Source organism: Sander vitreus, chromosome 16 (assembly GCF_031162955.1).
Source record: "Sander vitreus isolate 19-12246 chromosome 16, sanVit1, whole genome shotgun sequence".
Lineage (NCBI taxonomy): Eukaryota > Metazoa > Chordata > Actinopteri > Perciformes > Percidae > Sander > Sander vitreus.
This window is the reverse complement of record NC_135870.1, coordinates 4250993-4266041: the sequence shown is the minus strand read 5'-3', so window position 1 is coordinate 4266041 and position 15049 is coordinate 4250993. Positions and strand designations below refer to the sequence as shown.

General features: G+C 41.4%; 1 protein-coding gene across 1 annotated transcript in view; it reads right to left on the bottom strand.

The window, feature by feature from the left end:
* Nucleotides 1-397: 397 nt before the first annotated feature.
* Nucleotides 398-15049, bottom strand: part of LOC144531049 (non-selective voltage-gated ion channel VDAC2) — a 19208-nt gene continuing 4556 nt past the window's right edge. The window contains exons 3-9 of the mRNA XM_078270948.1: nucleotides 13533-13582; nucleotides 8962-9114; nucleotides 8810-8862; nucleotides 7579-7800; nucleotides 4417-4567; nucleotides 4246-4303; nucleotides 398-1663 (exon numbers count right to left, since the gene is read on the bottom strand). Coding sequence (XP_078127074.1) covers nucleotides 1572-1663; nucleotides 4246-4303; nucleotides 4417-4567; nucleotides 7579-7800; nucleotides 8810-8862; nucleotides 8962-9114; nucleotides 13533-13582 — 779 coding nt within the window. The 3' untranslated portion in view covers nucleotides 398-1571. The remainder of the gene's footprint in view (nucleotides 1664-4245; nucleotides 4304-4416; nucleotides 4568-7578; nucleotides 7801-8809; nucleotides 8863-8961; nucleotides 9115-13532; nucleotides 13583-15049) is intronic.

Sequence of the window (15049 nt, the reverse complement as noted above, 5' to 3'; positions counted from 1 at the left end):
ACGCTCAGCCATCACCGGAAAAGTGACTTCACTGGTCTCAGTCGAAGTCTGTGTCCATGTCTTCTACTGTCTATGGTTTTCTCTCTACTACTACTTGAATTACAACATGTCAAAAGATTTCTTTGGAATTTTTTGCCCAATGACATAAAATGCCTACCAGAGCTTTAACTCAGGGTCCAGGTACTAGTTTTTTTTTTAACCATTGCTTACAACTTTATGTCAGTCTCTCTCAGCAGATGGAGTTTGTTGGAGAAGCGACAACAACTGAGCAAAGGAAGACGTGAGATGTGGTTAAAGCTCCAGAAAAGGCTTGTTAAGTGGCGTTAAAAACGACACATCAAAGTACTGTTTCTACCATATTTGGCTGAAGAGAAGAATCACAACAACTTTCAGGCAATGTTTTTAATTTTCTTTATTATTCGAATTCCCTTAATTGACATTGGAAAAAAAAAATGAGGTACTGTGTCTAAGTGACAAAGAAAAAATTAGATTTATAATCATGACGACACGATGAGATTGAAAAAAACAACTACATTTTGATGTATGATTACCGGGGGAGAAAAAAGAAAAGAAATAAGATAGTCGGACACAAGACCCTTTTACATATTCCTATGAAGTGTTTTGACCGGAGACACTCGGAGGACAAACTGTATTGTATGTACATATCTGAGGAGTGTAGGTTGTTTTCGACAAAGAGAGCGCTGACAGCAACGAGTGCAGTCCCCCGAGCAACGTGAGCAAACATCTGGCCATCAAGTGAAGACGCCTGAGCCACTGAACAGCTGAGATTCCTACGAGAGATGCAAAAATATCCTCCCTTTTCTTTGTGACCGCTGTGCCGAGACAGATAGATGAAAACAATATTGTAGAAATGCAAACTAACTACGCACGCTACCAGAAGATTCCACCACGTTGATTTCACCTACCGAAAGTCACGAAGGATTAAAAGATCATTCAGGAGCATCTTTCGTTGTCCCTGTAAAGCCGTTTAAATTATCCTTCATTCTCAACTTAAAACCCACCTCGATATTCCAGTCATATGTTCATTGCATGGGCTGTAACAGAACATTTATATGGATGCAATAGTCCAAAGATTGCAACAATACAGCCAAAAGTGCTCAAACTAATAAATAACAAAAGAGAAAACTCCTATTTTTTTTTATTTTTTTTTAACCAAGCAAACAAGCTTTTAGCTCTGCATCTGCATTTTTTTTTATCCTTACATGCTTTTAATGAAGGCAGGAACAAATGAATACAGGGGCTACACATTTACACCAACGACTACGTCATCCAAACACCTACGGGGAAATAAATAGTTTCATTCCAAGGACCACAAAACCCGGTAATAATCCACCACTACGCGCCGCTGTCAGTTTTAGGATCAACAACCTCACGGCTCCTCTCAGAGGTTGATGCTGAGGCTCGACTATTACTGTCAGAAATGCTCATGAAATGTGTGAACAGGGGGAGGAAGTGTGAGGGAGGGGGTCCAGAGAGAAGACACATGGGGGGCGCAGAGGAGTGTGTTGGGATGTGGTTTGGGTCTTTTCTTTTCTTTGTTCTCTCCTCCTTTATGCCTCCAGCTCGAAGCCCATCCCGACTTTGTGTCCGCCGGCGTTGAAGTTCTTCCCGTCGATCAGGGCTGAGAGGGTGACTTTCACACCTGCAGAGACACAACGCAGCCAAATGTAAGACTTCATAAAACCTTTTTAATACCAAATAAAAATAGGTTTAAAGGCCCTGAAACACCAACCCGACGGCCGACCGTTGGCAGAAAAGCCAGTCGGACTGATCAGTCGGCTCCCCGAGTTGGTCAAAAAAGTGCCTCAGAACACACTGAAGCGACGCCGACTTGAGCGTAATACGTCTCCATAACAGCAGGCGCCCAAAAAAATGAAAACCGGCAGCTGATTGGACGAACGCGTCACGTGGGTCCCGGATTTTTCAACCGGGCATAATGGCAGCCTCGTTTGGAATACGATCTCATAGTCTACGAAGATAGTTCACCGAAACGTGTTTCTGAAAACATTTTAAGCGAGAAATAGGCCGTGCAGTTGCTGAATCTGTCTTCGTTTCAGATCGACAAAGGTCAGTTTAAAAGATTTTCGTCAGATTTTGAGAGGCTCTAGTCACGCTCATCCCGCTCGTCATTTCCAGGTTAGCGCTCCACCAATCAGATTGGTCATTGAGTCCAACTGCCCGCCCTCTGACCCTGCAAGTCAGGTCGGCCAAAATGAAGGCCGACGGCCCCTCCGACGGACGACGACACGGAACACTCGAGTCACCGACCTCGCCAGACTGTCCGACGGACGATTATCGGGTTGGTGCGTCGGGGCCATAAGACCTGTTTGACAGTCATATTGGTCAAAGTACTAAGTAGGGCTAGGACAATTAAACTTTTTGGAAAAATCTGAAGCTGTATGCACAAAAGAACTCCAAAAATAATTCCATCATAACATAAGAACTCGTACGTTTGATCTTTGTAGGTAGTGTGATTTGTTGAATTTTCCCATCAAAGGAAGAAAATGTGTTCAGATATGTAGCTGGGGTTTGATTGCAGATACAAACGACTTTGTTTCATGTATGATATCTCCAGTGGTGGAAGAAGTATTGAGATCCTTTAGTTCAGTAAAAGTCACTGTGAAAATACTGGGTAAAGTACAAGTCCTGTATAAAAAAAACTTGACTTAAAAGTATGTTTCGGTAAAATGTAGTTTAAGTACTTAAAGTAAGAGGAGGGTAGTTTATAATCTACAGCGATGCATCATGGTCTATAAGATCATGGCATGTTTGTAGCGTCGCTGTCCTGTGAGAACCACGGATCTTCAAAAAAGTGTCAGAAAAACAGCCCTGTTTTCAGCTTTGTGAGGCAATGTTCACATTTGGCGTCTTTCTTGAAGCTGCCAGCGTCTGTTTTACATTATAATCATATATGGAGGAAACAGTGTTTTCAAGCGCTTTTTAAAACGCCACCGCCTGGGGGTTTTCTGCAGCTCAGGGCGTCTTTTTGAAGTTGAAAAGCTTTTCCGACCAATGACAAGCGGAGTAGCCAGACCTGTCGTTTCCATAACAACAAGGGGAAAAAAAATGGAGTCTGAGCACAGCCAGTTATATGATATGACCGGGTGCTCCCTGTACAGCACCTGTGTCAAACTCAAGGCCCACGGGCCAAATCCAGCCCCTCGCACGTTCTGATCCTGCCCGCATATCGATTTAGGTTCACAATACATTTTGGCCCACCTGGTTGTGCGCCAAACCAAAAACATGGGAAACTGTTTTTCAACCTGAATTACGCCACACTCAAAGCAGAATTTGGCAAATTTGCCGACTTTGAGACTCAGAAATTCCCCCAGAAGCAGAGCGTTTGCCGATTCCGGCTGTGAAAGAGCTCGTTGTGAGTCAGCTGTGTGCTAGCCCACTTAGAAAATGTAATCATTGTTTTGCTCGATTTGCTAAATTCTAGGGTGGCTTTGGAACTTTTTTGCTGACTTTTTCAGGGCTTTACGTGGACCAAACTGTCAGTGAGAAGACTATATGAGACATGCAATAACTGAGTCAAAGATATTTTACTTTTTCGCTGAAAGAAAAGCATGTCAGTAAACTAAACATGTCTGGCCCTTAGTGACATTGAGTTTGACACCCCTGCTGTACAGGGAACTCACTTTGTTTTAGCTAACTGTTCTCTTGCTAGCTCGCTCCACCACTTTGTTTTTGCTAACGTTAGCACCGCTCCACATGGCGCTCTAGGGTACTGTAGCTGTTGTTATAGCAACAAAAGATGCTCTCGGCTGCTTTTTGGAATCAACAAGCTGCCAGCATTTCTTTTTCTTTTTTTACTACAAAAGTGCTCTAGTCAACTTTTTCTTGTCGAAAAAGACGCCAAGTGTGAACGTAGCCTTACGATGCATTTTCCATCTGAACCAAAGAGGCTTATTAAAGACTTTATTTAGCTTAAGACGGAGGAGAATGTTCTCAACACATAAAGGAAGACGTCATCCTTCAGTTTATCACAAACATTCAAAACATCTGGAGATACGTGGTTTTCACTGGACAGGAAGGGGAGGAAAAACTGTCATCTGAAAAGTAACTAAAGCTGTCAGACAAATGTAGTGGAGTAAAAAGTACATAATTATGTAGTGGAGTACAAGTATAAAGTAGGATAACATGGAAATACTCCTCAAAAAGTGCTCCATTGAGGAGGACTCCAGGTTGTATTTCGATGATCTGCGGTGAAGGGGAGCCTACCTGGCCGAAGGCTCTGGGTGTAGCCGACTCCGATCAGACTGGCATTGTTCACTTTGGCCTGCGGGGAGAAACGTGATAGGACGTGAAACAAAACAGCAAAACAGCACAATTGTTTTCTTTTGAGCTTTCAGTTTTCTTGCCTTTACAACAGAGCGGTAAACAAGCACTCACAGACAGAGAGGTGTCTTTATCCAGCTTGTATTTGGCAGCGATGCCGAAGCGAGTGTTGTTGCTGCCGGCGGTCCAGGCCAGAGTGACCGCCGTCTCCAGCTCCTCGTTCACCTTCTGGTAGATGGAGCCGCCGAACTCGGTCCCGTCATTGCTGAGACAGAGAAGACCAAGAGGCGTTCACGCACACAGATTTATCAGGGTCCTCCCTGGGCAGAGGACGTCATACGCTTGATTTGCATATTTGCTGACGTCATCGAAGCTCAGTGGGTTTTTTTTAAAGATTATTTTTGGGGCATTTTAGGCCTTTATTTTACAGCTGAAGACATGAAAGGGGAGAGAGAGAGGGGAATGACATGTAGCAAAGGGCCGCAGGTTGAACCCGTGGCCGCTGCGTCGAGGAGTAAACCTCTGTATATGGGCGCGCGCTCTACCAGGTGAGCTAACCAGGCGCCCATCGAAGCTCAGTGGTTGTCAGCCGCAGCGAGGGAAAGATCACTAAAGCAAACTCTGAAGAGCCGTTTGTCACTGAAACGAGAATAGCTGATTCACCTTTACCCTATGTGTTGTCTTCCCGTTGACCGTGTAAAAATCTCTTTCGTTGTACCTTGTTGTGTTTAAAAAAAATATATATATATATAGCTTTTTCTGACGTTTTTGTCTGAGGACAGCATGAGGGTTAAAGCCAGTCCACCTTAAGTTAGTGAGCCTGCGCTGAAGTTGTGATTTCGAAATGACCCCCCAACATCTGTGTTGCGTGTGGCGTTTTTACACGGGATAAGCTAAAGCCCTTTTCGCACGGGATTAGTATCATCCGGGGACTTGGTGTGATTTAAAAAAGACCCCCTCCTCCCCACATCTGAGTTTCGTGTGGCGCATTCGCACGGGATAAGCGAAGCCTGGGATTTTACTCGAACTTACTGGCATATCTGTACCCCGAAGGTTGGCTACCCAGAGGCACGCAGAGGACGGCCAGGGCGAGGCCTCCGCACCGCACTTGGGTTGAGGTTTTGTATTCTTTTGAGCTACCAGATGCGCCTCCCCTCCCCCCGCCGCAGCAGCACCTACACAGCATCACCGCCAGCCCTCGGACGAAGCCGCAGGTAATACTAGTCCTGCGCCAATAGGGCTAAAGTCTGTGCTTTACTCAAATTCACTGACATCATCCCCCACCTATGATGTCGAGGCGCTGTCAAAACTTTCCTTTATATATATATATATATATATAAAAATCGCCAACGCAGCCGATAAAACCCTGAATCCCAAGGATGCCGATTCACACGGGACTAATATTATCACACAACCTCTGTGTTTGGCGAAATATGGTCGGTAATATGCAATAGGCATTTTTATTTGACAAAGTACAGACGGGGCACACTGTCATGGAATTATCACAGACAGCCTCCGCGATGATTACAGATGACTAGACCCACCCTGATGTCCCTCCACTGATGTAGGACTAAATCCTGCAGACCCTTTACTAGAGCTGGGCAATATATCGATATTTTATTGATATCGTGATATGAGACTAGATATCGTCTTAGATTTTAGAAATTGTTATATCGTAATTGGCTGACAAAAAGTGTCAGCCAATGTGTTCCTGGTTTTAAAGGCTGTATTACAGTAAAGTGATGTCATTTTCTGTGTTACCAGACTGCTCTAGCTGTTCTATTATTTTTTACCCAGACATTATAACTACATTACTGAAGATTCCATATCTTAAATCTCATTATATTGATATTACAATATATTAATAATAATAATAATACAGATATTTTGTTAAAGCACCAATTGTCAACCCTATAATATCGCCACAATATCGACATTGGACAAAAATATCGCAATATCTGATTTTCTCCATATCGCCCAGCCCTAACCTTTACTGACTAGAAAAAATGTTTGTCATGCATGCTTTCTGCAAAAAATAAAAAAAATAGATTTCTCCAATCCCAAGCTGAAATAAAAAGTCTTATGGACCTTTTTCACAGCTGAAATTGATAACCTTAATTCCATCAAGGCTACGTTTACACGTGGCCAGCTATTTTCATAAACAGACATTTCACCCTCTCCGTTTTTAAAAATAACATTGTGCACAGCTGTCAGCTTTCAGAAGAATGTTCGTTTACACGAACTCGTGTATATATGCCGTCAAGAGCATGCCAAACCTAGCCTAGAAATCTAGACCACCCTAGCGGCAGCAAATGTTATTTTGCAGCCAGGGTCGTCTAGCAACTCTCCGTTGGCTTGTGAGCTGGAAAAACCAAACTCTAGTCAGACCAATCACATCGTGTATAGAGTCGGTAGGCGGGGCTTATGGCTGCTGCTGCTGGGAACAGCGGTCTTCTGGAAGACTTAGAGTTCAGCTTTTCTTTGAGAAAAGAACAAAGAACCGCACTGAAGTCATTCTTAAAAAAGGAAGATGTGTTCGGAGTTTTGCCGACTGGATACGGCAAAAGTTTAATCTATCAACTAGCTTCTCTACCTTCTTCGTTGCTCTGGTTGGTTGTAGAGCTGTCCCATTGCGTGCAGAGGTAATTTGAAAGACAACCGTTTATCCCGCCCCTCGGATTGAGCCCCGCCAATGGTGAGTTCCCAGACCCAACATCTGGATGTGGGTCTGGCTGGTCAGGCTATGCCAAACCTGTAGGTGGCAGTGTAACGAGAAGCTCAAGCCCACGTTAGCCAATCAGAATCCCGAAAATAACAACAACAGCGACGAATCACTTTCTCTTTCTCTCTCTCGGCTGCCTAAACCTCTGTTTGTCTCAGTTTACGTGCAAACGAAGATTTCCAAAATCTCCACTCTGGCCGGAGTTTTTAGAAAGAATCGTGAATTCTCCGTTTGTGTGTCAACAAAGGGCACAAACGAAGGGAAATGTCTCAGTTTTTCAAAATAACCATGTACGTGTAAATGGGGTACAACTGTCCCAGTGAGCTATTTCAGTGAGTCAGCATGCACAACACCAGGGCCTCTCCTAAGTGGAACAGCCATCATTAATGGGTTTCAATACACCTGTGCTTTTCCTACTATGACATGTCAACATGTCTGCCGTGAAAAAAGGTGTTATTGTTCCAGACTTTTCACAGCTCCCTGCAGAGCCACAGTAGACTCCCCGTGACGAGTAGACTGAATTTGATGCGTTTTAAAACCACAGGAGCACTCACACATTGGTGTGCAGCTGGAAGTCCCCTGCCCTGTATCCCAGGGCAAAGTTGTTCTGGGCCAGTTTGGACTTGGCCGTGTCGAAGGCCATCTGGTAGCCGGCCAGCCAGCCCTCGTAGCCCAACACGGCAGCGGCGTGGATGATGGGACCCTCAAAGTCAACGTCACAGCCCAGGTTCACAAAGTCGCGCTTGTAGGCCGTCTTCAGCTTCCCGCTCTTCTTACTGGAACATAGATTCACAGACTTTGTTAGTTCATCTCTAATATTCATTGCTCTTATGTAGAGCTGTGAAGATGAATAGATTAGTCATCAACTATATTACTATGATATTCAGTTTGAGTGGTTTTTTATGAAGAAAAAAAGTCAAACTTCTCTGATTCCAGCTTGTTAAATGTGAATATCTTCTAGTTTCTTCTCTCCTCTGTGACAGTGAACTGAATATCTTTGAGTTGTGGACAAAACAAGACATTTGAGGACGTCATTGAGAAATTAAATGACAGATGAATTGACTTAGATTAGTTAGAGCCCAATTCAAATGTTTCTTATCGTCACCAAAAGCCAAAGAAAAGACCAAAATCAACAGTGAAAGTATCTCAGTCTGCCCCAAATACTCCTTAGAGCACAACAATTCCTCCTCCTGTTTTATAAAATCTACAGAGAGCAGCTGTTTTAGGTCATCACCAAGCATTTGTTATAAAACATAAAACCATATATTTGTGAACATTTTCAAATTAGGTAAAAAAAAATATGGGGGGGTGTTTTAGGGCGTGGCTATGATGTGATTGACAGTTCGCGGCCTGTCTTATATGTGATGTAACTATGGGACAACGATATATTTAAAACCTAGCGAAGCTAAATCTTACCTCAAATTATGTAGGCTAGCTTTCAGCAGCAGTTGCATCCAGATTGCTGGTGAAAGTGTGTAACGTAATGTAACGCAGAGTGTAAGCAGTGTTGCCAACTCTCAGCTAACGTCACAGTCAGATACCGCCCAACAGTCGGGCGTATGAGGGAGTATGGCTCCTCCCTCTCGTCTAAAATCGTCACATCCTCAACCAGAATGGCTGCGCCAGTAACGGCAACCTTGACGACTCATAGCAGATCTCCACAAACCAATGGGTGACGTCACACATACGCTGTCTGTTAATATTATACAGTCAATGGTTTTTACCAGGCCTGACCTACAGTTTATACTTATTACGTAATGTTCGTGCAAATAAATGTAGTCTCACCCTGTGTTTGGTACAAAAGACGTATCCAAGGCGACCTTCAGTCCTTGAGTCAGCTGTGGGTAAAGTAACCACAAACCAGTGTAAGACTCAAACAATGCTATTTTATCAGTTTGCAGAACAGAGTGTGAAGACGTAATGTTGCTGGAGCGTACCTGGTCCTCCACAGTGACCTCGGTAGCCAGCGTGTTATCCGTGTTCCACTTCTGGTTGAAGCTCAGGCCCAGCTCCTTCATCTTGTACTTGGTCTCCAGGCTGCCGGCGGCCTTCCCTGTGTCCGTGTTACTGGAGCCAGATGTGTTGAACTCCTGACAGGAGAGGACGTCAATCATTAGTGTTCCAGAAGCAGAGGTGGAAAGAGTACAAAAATATTCTACTAAAAGTGAATATATGTAACTTTTAACACGTTTCTGAAACTGTGTAATGTTCCATCTGATGATCATAAATGACCTGTAATGGCAAACGACACTAACAGTGAAAAGAACGCTAGCTTTATATAGTTTTTAGTAAATTATCTGCCTGGGTCCGATTTTTTCCGCAAAGTCACGGAATGATTTGCGGCAGGTAGACGACGCTGCAGAGCACACAATCTGACGGGTCACAGATTTCTTTGCAACACCGGAAAAGCCTGTGTTAGCATATCCAGCCAGGTAAAGGGGAGCAGGAGATTTCTTTATATAGCCCTAATTGTATTTTAATGTTATTTTAGAAGTTATCTGCTGTAGTTATGGCTGATACTGGGGCAGGAGGATTCAAAACCATCCCCGAATTGGCCCTCAGGTATGAAATATGTCATTTCATTCATAAAATAACTTAAGATTGCGCCATGTGGTTGTACGTCAGTAGCCGACATTACATTACTTTAATTAATTAATTACGTCCCCATTTCTCCATTTAACGCCAACGTTTTATTTCCTTTTAGTCTGTGTTTGTGTTGGCGTTCTATTCTCTTCTCCCTTGTCCACCTGTACTTAAGAGTGTAAAGTGGGTTTCATGAAATGTGCTATATTAATCTAAGTTATAATTACGTTGGTTGCTACAACAACCTCTTAACCCTTGTGTTGTCTTCCCGTAGACCGGGAAACTTTCTGTTTTTCTGGGTCAAAATTTAAAATACAAACTTTTTTCAACGTTTTGGTCGTCTTTTTTGTCACTTTTCTCAATGTTTTTGTCACTTTTTTCCAATTTTTTTGTCAATTCTTTCTGCGCTTTTTGACGTTTTTGAATCTTTTTCCGACATTTTTATCACTTTTTTCAACGTTTTCCCCCAAATGCTATGAAATTGAATTAAAAAACCCATATTCAATGAAAGTAATGAACTGATCATTTATTTTAACTGTGAGGAGCGTTATTTTTTTTTTTTTGGACAATTTGGTTGAAAGAAAACCCAAATTTCTGATATAGAAACCTTTTGAAAATGGGTCAAATTTGACCCGAGGAAAACGCAAGGATTAATGCTTTGGCTCGTGACACAGTGACAGTGATACCTGGTTTATCTCACGAGACATCCAAAGTTACCGTATGCAACACTGGAAATACAACGATGCATCTTATTCTCTTATTGTAAATGAATGATTTTCTGTCTGAGCAAAACATTCATCGTGACTATACGACCTCCCGGTAACGCTAACTCAGTAATCTACAGCGGGCAATACAGCACCGTAAAGAAAAGAGCTTTACCACAGCAGGCGTGGTAAAAACACTAGCGCTTTAAGTAAAAGTATGATTACTTTGATTCACTTTTACTTAAGTACAAGTAAAATTACCGGTATAAAAATCTAAATAATAATAATAATTATATATATATATTATATAATATAATAATAATATAAATAATCTGAAAATGTACTCAGAGTAAAAGTTACTTTACTTATTTATTTTTTTAACAGCGTAAAATTACACATTTTAAAAACTACTTTAAAACTAAAAGTACACCAAAAAAACGACTCGATTACAGTAACGTGAGTCATTTGTTACTTTCTACCTCTGACCAAAAGTCAATCAGACACAAAATAACCACAGGAGGACAGATTATATCGTAAGATATCCAAAGCATTCGCAAAATACAGAGAGAGACCGTAAAGATGAGACAAAACTTAATAATTATGAAATTGTACAGACATAAATGAAAGAATATGAGTTAACACATGAGACGATACAGCCGACAGACAAGCAGACATTAACCCATGCAGGACATTAGTAACACGTGTGATGGACAGAACAACATGAACATTATTAATATGACAGAGAGCATGTACAATTCTCAATTTGAAGCAGATTTAGAAACTTTTTGTTTTACATAACATTAATTTACACTCGATCGGAACACTTAACTTCTTAAATGTCATCAACTATAACGATATTCAGGTTTGAGTGGTTTTTTTTTAATGAAAAACAAAGTCACAATTTCTCTGATTGCAGCTTGTTAAATGTGAATATGTTCTAGTTTCATTTGAGGATGTGGATTAATAGATTCATTGATTAGTTGTCAACTATCAAATTAATCCCCAACTATTTTGATAATCGATTAATCAGTTTGGGTCATTTGTTTTTTAAAGATTTTTTTTGGGGCTTTTCCCTTGATTTGACAGTGACAGTGGATAGACAGTAAAGGTGGAGAGAGGAAAGGGCAACAGGTCGGATTCGAACCCGGGCCGCTGCAAAGGACTCAGCCTACATGGGGCGCGCGCTCTTACTGGGTGAGCTAGAGGTCGCCCCGATTTGGGTCATTTTTTTTATGAAAAAAAAATATATATAACTTCTCTGTTTCCAGCTTGTTAAATGTGAAGATGTTCTAGTCTCTTCTCTCCTCTGGGACAGTAAACTGAATATATTGGAGTTGTGGACAAAATAAGACATTTGAGGACGTCATCTTGGGATTTAGGGAAACACTGATCCACGTTTCACCATTTTCTGACATTTTATAAACCAAACAACTCATCGAAAAAATAATAATCGACAGATTAATGGACGATGAAAATAATCGTTAGTTAATAATCGCAGCCCTAAAGCAAAAATGACGACAGCCCAACCTGTAGCTCAGTAAATCTAAATCCAACTCAATGAATGAAATGCCAGTCCATCTATATTTGGGAGTAACTAAGGAAACGTGTGATGACGACAGTAGGGCGATTAATCGTTTTCAAATCGAAATCGGGATTTGAAAGAATGCAATTAGATAATCGATTAATCAAATGTGAACTATTTATTTTATTTTTTTTTATTTTTGACAGGACAGCTGAAGACGTGAAAGGGGAGAGAGAGAGAGGGAAGAATGACATCCAGCAAAGGGCCGCAGGTCGGAGTCAAACCCGGGCCCGCTGCGTCGAGGAGTAATCCTCTATATATGGGCGCCCGCTCTACCAACTGAGCTGGGTGCCTGATTTAAAAAGAAAAAAAAATATTCCTCTTTCCATTATTATATTTACTGTTTTTAATAATGTTACATATCACAGATTGTTTCCAGAAATGTCCTATTTTCAGTGGATCTTTCATTTATTTTGTATTACTTTATTTAACAGGATCGTAGGAAGGTGCAATATCTATCTATCTATCTATCTATAAAATCACAATTGGATTTATTTTCCCTAAATCGTTCAGCGACAGATGACAACATTATGTCACCCGTTTTAAAAAGCTTGGACACCGTTACTAAAGTAGAGTAAAACCTTTCACTTGTTGTCCGGCTGGGGCCAGTCCCAGACTGATGGCAGCATTAATCTAGAGCCCAGTCGTTTCTGCGATAACAAAATCATTGAAGTAATGATGAAATTGAGAATTTACAAAAAGCTATAAGACAGATTCCATAGGGCCCTAGATTAGGTCAGTGCTGAAAGCTAACTGGAGATTTGAAAAAAGTTTCCAACGGACTGTCATTGCAGTTTAAAAGTACATTAAAAAATAATTCCTAGTGGCTTAAGCCTGTTGGGGGGAAATTTAGGCCCGCTGGGGGGGGGCTTCCCGACTGTTTGTTAGACAAAACAAGCTGTTTAAAGTGTTACCTTGCTTTTAGTTTTTACTATTCACTGACATTTTATAGACCGAATGATGAATTCATTAATCAAGACAATTAACTGACATAAAAATGAGGCAATTATACAGACTCAAAGACTCTACAAGCTAGATCTAATTGAGAGTGACGTGACAGAACGTAGAGATCAAATAATTGTTATAAAAACACATTGATATTCATGCTGTATGAATGATTATCACAAAGACAAAAAAAGAGAGAAATAAACATGGATAGTGGTGGTCAGTATATGAATAAACAGCTGTCAGCTCTGGCACCGATCTTACCATCTACATTAGAGCGCGAGCAGTCCGGTACAGAAGGCAGCAGCATGGAGACAGAGCAGCGGTTAGGAGAGAGAGAGAGAGAGAGAGAGAGAGAGAGAGAGAGAGAGAGAGAGGGAGGCAGACAGGCCACAAAACAAACACACAGGTTTGTCATGTTTTCTTTAGAACAGAGCACAAACAAGTTCAGCCAAGCAGGTCTGCAGCAGCACCGTTCCTTGGAACCTGGAAACCTAAAAGCTCCAGGTTCCAGCAGGGTGCAGGAGTTCAGGGACAAAGATGTGCAGAGTGGAGTCTTATTTCGGAGGTGTTGGTTAGATAGTGCAGCATGTTTGCCAATGTGATGGCAAGACAAGGGGGAAGGCAGGGAGACGCACTAGGCAGAAAGCATCTATTAAATGACAACAGGTTAAAAAGAGAAAAGTGTCCTCACCACTCCGCTTTGTGATTTAGTCTTTAGGTCCAGCTTCACAACTCCAAAGCCTGGTGGATTTCAAAAGACAGAGTTGGGTTGGGTTGTTTTTGCAGTAATTAAGTGGGAAAGGGTTGCGGCTAGAAGGGATACATTTATGGCATTAATTAGTTTTATTTCTTGTTTTTTAAAGATATTTTTGGGGGATTTTTCCTTTATTTAGAACAGCTGAAGAGATACAGGAACAGGGGAGATTGTGTGTTTGGATTAAAACACTCCTGAGGGGCGCCCGTATAGCTCAGTTGGTAGAGCGGGCGCCCTCGATGGAGGTTTACTCCTCCACGCAGCGGGCCCGGGTTCGACTCAGACCCTTTGCTGCATATCATTCCCCCTCTCTCTCCCCCTTTCATTTCTTCAGCTGTCCTGTCAATAAAGGCCTAAAAATGCCCCAAAAATGAATAAAAAAAACACACCTGAGGAACAAGCACGGGTTTCCTGGGTGGAAGTATTTAAATGATATTATTATATTAGCTTTTGCGTAACTTACGACCGTAGCTGTATCCCTTCTAGCCACAACCATGAAAAAGGGAGTCAAACCAGTGTTTTCCCAACCAACCATTCTAAAGCCTAGGGGCAGCACCCGAGCCGCTTTGGGCATCAATATGAGCATCAAACTTCACTAAATGACTTTTCTCAGAGGATCTAATGAATGTAGTTGGTCCCCAGTGGGCTTCTTTAGCAAGTTTTGTCTTTAAGCTTTTTGAGTGTTATTTATTTTAATATCTGCTCTAGCTTTTCCAACGTTTTGGACATAGATTTGAAAATGGAAATTGCATTTTGTTTTTTTATTGAAAAAAACCACCATTTTCCTAAAGGGAGGGCGCTTTAACCCTCTGCCAAAAACGAGCACCCAAGTCTTTTACAAACCTAGGGACGCCGCAAAATAAATCAAATACAAGAAGATTTAAGGAATAGTTTGACATTTTGGAAAACACAAGATTTAATGTGGAGCTTTCTCATGATTCTTTGCAAAGAAACTTCAGTTTTACAGATGTGAAGTTGAATCGAGGACAGCTCTACCTGTCTGGTCCCCGTTCACGAAAACACAAATGATTTTCCAGTAAAATGCATTATATCACAATATATATTAGTGCTGCACAATATATCGTCATAACATTATCAACTTGCGCAAAATACACATCGCGATAGACACTCTTTGTGTAAGACTTTTTGTGTAAGTTGAAAGAAAATATCAGCAGAAAACTGCACTTTAAAATGTAACTCATTCTTTTTTTAGTGCTGCCTTTTATATTCACTTCAATATTCAATTTGTTTGATGTTTGAAATGATTTCCATTCAACAAAACAATCTGATGTATTATGCAGAATACTGAAAGCAGCAGAACTAAGTACACTTTATTTATTGTGAGTAATATCGTTATCGTGATATTCAACATTATCGCATTATTATCGGGTTGGGGGGAAGGGAGGTGGGTTGGTATAATCAATAATAAGTATTGATGTAATCATAGTATGTAG